Source organism: Setaria viridis, chromosome 6, assembly GCF_005286985.2.
Source record: "Setaria viridis chromosome 6, Setaria_viridis_v4.0, whole genome shotgun sequence".
In the NCBI taxonomy this organism is placed as follows: domain Eukaryota; kingdom Viridiplantae; phylum Streptophyta; class Magnoliopsida; order Poales; family Poaceae; genus Setaria; species Setaria viridis.
In genome coordinates, this window is record NC_048268.2 from 34,433,367 (window position 1) to 34,438,839 (window position 5,473).

The 5,473-nt window shown below is 50.5% G+C and overlaps 1 protein-coding gene across 1 annotated transcript; it reads left to right on the forward strand.

Annotated features, from left to right (window-relative positions):
* Positions 1–2,038: 2,038 nt before the first annotated feature.
* On the forward strand, positions 2,039–5,473 carry LOC117860738 (NAC domain-containing protein 18). Its single transcript, XM_034744112.2, has 3 exons — positions 2,039–2,697; positions 2,851–3,146; positions 4,757–5,473. The coding sequence occupies exons 1-3, from the start codon at positions 2,493–2,495 to the stop codon at positions 4,937–4,939; spliced, it is 684 nt and encodes a 227-aa protein (XP_034600003.1). The 5' UTR covers positions 2,039–2,492; the 3' UTR covers positions 4,940–5,473.

A 5,473-nucleotide genomic window follows, 5' to 3' on the forward strand; every position in this document is an offset into this window, starting at 1 on the left:
TCTATTGACTTTTTATTTTTGAAAAATAACATAGAGCTCTTTTACGGTGCACAATATTAGCTAGGCTATACCAGTGTTTGAAAAAGACTAGTATAAAAATATTCAATAATCAAGATTAATTGTACACTACTGAAAGCTTCACCTGTAGTATGGATAGTATACATGAGTAGTACATGTAGTATAAGGGTATCATGGTAAAAGAACACAAATAGCATCACTATAATATTTTGATCATTTCATCTGAAATATCGCTTCTTACAATGTAATAATTACTAAATTATTCATAATAATGAACTGTTAAATCTTCTATATACTATATACCACTAAGTAGTGCTATTGTGCACGGTAAAATAGCTTATAACATATTAACATTGCAGCGGCCGGGCACAGCACATGGCAACACACGATTGAACCTCACTCTACCATCTAACTTTTTCTATGAGATGCCTGACACCTACATGGCACATAAATTAGAGGATAGATTATTGTGAACAGGTAATCAGTGACAAAACTTAGAGTTTGCTAGCCAAGGTGGCAAGGTTTCTTGACCGTCCCCTTCCCAATGTTCTGACATGCGCATGTTTGACGAAACCAGCAACTAAACACCACACTAAAATAGTAAAATGGCTATTCTACATGTAACCCCTTGAGAACAGCAACCAACCTGTGGGCCCTCGATAGCTATTTGCAGGCTATTTTACAACCCCAGCCAGACCGAAGCAGGCACACCATGCACTGTAGTAGTACCACGGCAGCAGGGCCCACACGCGCACACACACGCCTGCTGATGTGGGCCCCACCCTCCCCCGGCCCCTAAAAGATTTCTGGTCGCAAAGGCAAGTGCTCAAAAGAGGGAAGGAAGAGGGGAGGGGGGGAAGGGAGGGGGCGTGCATGCAGCTCGATCCTCCTAAGCAAAGGCGCAAAAGGAGGAGCTGAATCATGAGCAAAGGGAGCAAGAAAAGAGACAGAGAGAGTGAGGAAGAAAAGCGAAGGGCAACCAAACCAACCGATCGATCGAGATGCCCTGCAAGCAAGTGTAACCCGACGATACGCACGCGCATCACTGACACTGGCTTGCACGGCTTCGATCGATTAGAGAAAATATAATGGAGGGGATCGATTGGTTGCATCATATTGATTGGTAAATTATTCAGAGATGCTATGCTGATGCTGCTGCTGCTTTACTTGCATTGCATGGACGCATGTGTCCATTGGTAGCATGCTGCAGGTGTTAAGAAATCCCCAAGGCATTGGCTAGTGGGGTGGTGATGGAGGGCAGTTGGTTCGTGGCTGAGGACAGCAGCAAGTACACTAAGCGGCTTGGCTACCGCCAAATCTGCCGGACAGATTGACGAAAACCATGCGTGCTAAGCAAGGTCGGATTCGGGGTAGAGTAGTGGTACGGTATCCGATTCGCTGCGCTTCGATTTGGTAACGCTCTTGGCATAGTTTTCTCAAGCAAGAACAAATGCCGCCAAGTCATCTGGTGGCTTAAATTCAGAGCTTGTTTGAGGGCCAGAAATGGTCTTTTTATCTAAAAAATTCAGAGCTTGTTTGGAGCTGGCTCTGCTTGGAACGCGGGGATTTTTGTCTATGCCTACAAGAAATGAACTGTCTTGTCTGAAAATCCTGCGAATTAAAATGCATGCCAAATAGTGTGCAATTCCCTTCTCTTTGCAGGGTTAGGTTTGATCAGAAGCCACTCCTCTCTGCCTTAAATTCAAACGGACTCTGCTACGTGCCAGGCTTCAGTTGGGTCAGAACCCATGTAATTTATTTCACGAAAACGATCGCTGCCATCGAATATATATTACTCCAGAGTCAAAACTGGGGATAAATGATTTATCACCCGCTGCAGAGAAATCGGAATTGGAAGGGGGAAAAGAAATTAAGAAACCAACGGGGCAGCTAGCTAGCGGCAATTTCACATCGCTGTAGCGGGAGCGAGCAAGTAACTTCGAGGAGAGATTCTGGAAGGAGTTCACGGCACCGGCTGAGGAGGGGGCGAGGCGACGATGCCGTCCGGCCGGGGCTTGTCAGGCCAGAGAAGGCATCGATGGCGTCAAGCTAGCTGAGCTGAGCCACAGGCTGAGACGCCGAGGCCGCAGGGCAGAGGTGGAGTAAGCTTGACGCAACAGGACACACCCTATAAAGCCCGGCGCCCCCTTTTCCCCTCTCCTCCCCCCCAAAGCCTCAGGCACCCACACACCCTCCCCTAGCTAGTAGCTCGATCTCCTTCTCTCTCTCTCCATGGACGCTCCGGCTCCGAGCAGCTGCACGCCTCCTGCTCATCACTCTGCTCGCGCCAAGTGATCAGAGAAGCTGCGAGCTCTTCAGCTGCAGCCTAGCTCTACCAGTTGACCCTGAACCACGGGAGAGCAGCAGCTGCTAGCGAGCAGTGCACGCGCAGGTGTGCTAGCTAGCTCGCTAGCTGCCCGTAGCTTGATTGATTGGCTAGAGGTGGTAGCGTTAGGTAGCTTTTAGTTCTGGGCATGGAGAGCGCTCCGGTGCTGGTGAGGCACGCCGGCGGCGTGGCGGCGCTGCGTCAGCTGCCGCCGGGGTTCCGGTTCCGCCCCACGGACGAGGAGCTGGTGGTGCAGTACCTCCGCCGCAAGGCCTTCGGCGTGCCGCTCCCCGCCGCCGTCATCCCCGTCGTCCCCGACCTCTACAGCCTCGACCCCTGGGACATCCCTGCCGGTACGAGCGGCACACACACGCCATAGCCACTTGGAGCTAGCGTCGTGTTTCCAACACCCATCAACAAACTAGTATGCTCTGATCAAGCATCAGCGCATCGTGTCACTGACAATTAAAGTTGCGATTTTTGTTTGCCTTTGTTGGCACCACCAGATGCAAGCGAGGGGGAGAAGTACTTCTTCGCGGTCAGGACGGCGGGCGCCGGCAGCGGATGCAGCAAGAGCGGCGGCGCTAGGGCGGCAACCGCGAGCGGGCGGTGGAAGCCGGCGGGGAAGGAGAAGCCGGTGGTCCTTCCCCGGCCGTGCGGCGGCGGGAGCCTCCTCGTCGGCGTCAAGAGGACGCTGACGTTCGTAACCCGGCGGAAGAAGAAGGCGTCGGCGCCGTCGGACTCCCTCGCCGCCGGCTGGGTCATGCACGAGTACCGCCTCGCCGCGCCGCTGCACAAGAACGTGAGCAACTCTTTCGCCTCCAGCTTGTTCATACTTTGTGCACACCCATCGATCCGCATGATGCTTTAATTTTCTTCCTCATGCTCTACAGTTCTAACTAGTAACCTGACTGCTGTATTCGCGTAACTGGCAAATAAATTGAGTGCATGAAAAATTGGCCACTAAAAGTTAGGTCATTAGTAACTGTGGACATGTATTAACACCGGAGCCTGGGAGATTAGGAGATGAACTCAGGAATCCAACACGTACACCTAGCATGTTTTAGCTATAGATAGCGAGAGGCATGAACTAGGTAAGTTAGATATAGAGAGCAAGTAGATAGATGGTGGAGCGTGCACCCAGTGCAAAGTGGTTCCGGCGCATCCATCTTGGAGTTTTCCCCTACCTAATCAAACCGGCAGTGTCCGGCATGCATGATTATCTTATGCATAACCTAATCAGTAATCACAGCATGTCCATGTTCTCCATTAGCCCTAATCTAACTCTGACCGATAAACTAGCAAGCCTGTTAAGTTATGCTCTCCATATATGTAGTAGCATATGTCATTTACAAAATTCATGTTTGGAGGCAAATAAAATTGAAATTTTAAGCTTTGTTTTGGGTACTGATGAGTAATCCTGAAAACCTACATGTGATGTGCTTTACAATTTCATACTACTACACCACCAGTGATCATCGACCAGTTGATGAGCTAGTAGGCCGGACAGGCGGCGGCAGATCCGCGTGATAATCAAGGACAGAGCAACTAGCATCGATCTGCATCTCTCGCGGAACTGTCGCCGCTTAATTGCCTGTCGTGATCAGCCATAACCCCGCTGCCGCCGCTGGTTTTAAGTTAATCCGATGGATCGCCTGCGGCGATATCGATCCGGTGGTTGCAGATTTATGCCGACACCGAGTGGTAGCTGTACTTACTCTGTACCAGATGCTCTCCCCTCTCTCATGCATCAAGACCTCAGATCGATCGGAGTTCCATTTTCTTCTCCGTAATCACCCTGTCCCCCCGGCCTCCATGACCATACTACCCGACCTACCAACCAACCAGCAGCGCCTGAACTACTGGCACTTAATTTTTTTTCTCTCCCTGACGCCTTGATTGGCCTGCAAATACTGAACAGCAGTCGATGAGCGTATTCAATCCGCCTGCATCTACCTGCCGATCAATTCTGACTTTCTGGATCTAGAAGGATAGAAGCCTAGAACAAGTGTTGCATGCGAGAGATTTGCTCCTGTACGGTACGGGTCATCCATCAGTGGCCAGATCTGCAGTCATGGACGTACAACGCAACTGAACGATCGATCGATCGATCCGTACTCGGCGGCAGTCATCGATCTTGCGTCTTGATGATGATAGAATGAAGAAGGATCCTGTCGACTGTTTTCGAGTAAATTGATTGATTGCCACAGTAGTACAGTAGGGCACTTGAATCTGTCTGATTGGCGAAGTGTGCTCGAACAGGAACAGTAGATAGTGTCACTACTCCAGCTGCTACAGCCTTCAGCTATGATCAATTGCTCGATCAATAGGCAATAGTAGCAAGATGCTCGTGCTGAATTCCTGCTACTGTCGATGCTGACAGTTTTAATTTGCTTGGTGATGACGATGCAGGGCTGCAGACTGGCTCAGGCAGAAGGAGAGTGGGTCGTGTGCCGGGTCTTCCAGAGGAGCAACAGGCCGAGGCGGCGACCGGCGCCGGCCGGTGCCGGCCACGACGCCGCCGCGTCGCCGACGTCGTCATCGGCCAGCTGCGTCACGGACGGCTCGGACCAGGAGGAGGAGGTCAGCAGCTAGCTACCTCGCCGCCGGCTGGCCGGCCACAAGAACCGCAAGGTTTGCAGCTGCTGCTAGCTGCATGCTTCTCAATGAGAGGCTGGATTGATCGGAGCTGAGTTAGCCTATAGCCTTTAGGCGACCAGGAAACGAAAACGACCTGCCGTTACTTAATCTTCTACTTGCTTTCTCCAACGACATTTCTTGTCACTACTTTACTTAGTTCCTTTCCTTTTCTTTTTCCCTCCCTCGATCTGTGTAATGTAATGCAGTGTAATTTAGTGAGAGGAAGAAAGCAGTACCACCGGATCATTAACAAGCAAGATAATCAGGTTCAGGAAGCTTCTAGCTGAGGTTTCAGAACCCAAACGTGTATCGTATGCAACTATGCATGGAGCATATATACATGTTCGTAGTCGTAGCAGCTGCAGAAATGGCCTCTGCATGTGGTCAAATTGTAACTTGAAATTTGTCCTCAAGGTCTTTGTAATGTTTCTTCAGGGAAGAGGAATCTGAAGCCGTAACAGCAATTGCTACGTTCGGCCGTTCTATTTA

What these genes read in the sequence shown, in the direction of transcription:
- LOC117860738 (XM_034744112.2), top strand. Translation starts at nt 2,493, where the DNA reads ATGGAGAGCGCTCCGGTGCTGGTGAGGCACGCCGGCGGCGTGGCGGCG. An exon ending in CCCCTGGGACATCCCTGCCG is followed by an intron (nt 2,698 to 2,850) that starts GTACGAGCGGCA and finishes TGGCACCACCAG; the next exon opens with ATGCAAGCGAGGGGGAGAAG. An exon ending in CCGCGCCGCTGCACAAGAAC is followed by an intron (nt 3,147 to 4,756) that starts GTGAGCAACTCT and finishes ATGACGATGCAG; the next exon opens with GGCTGCAGACTGGCTCAGGC.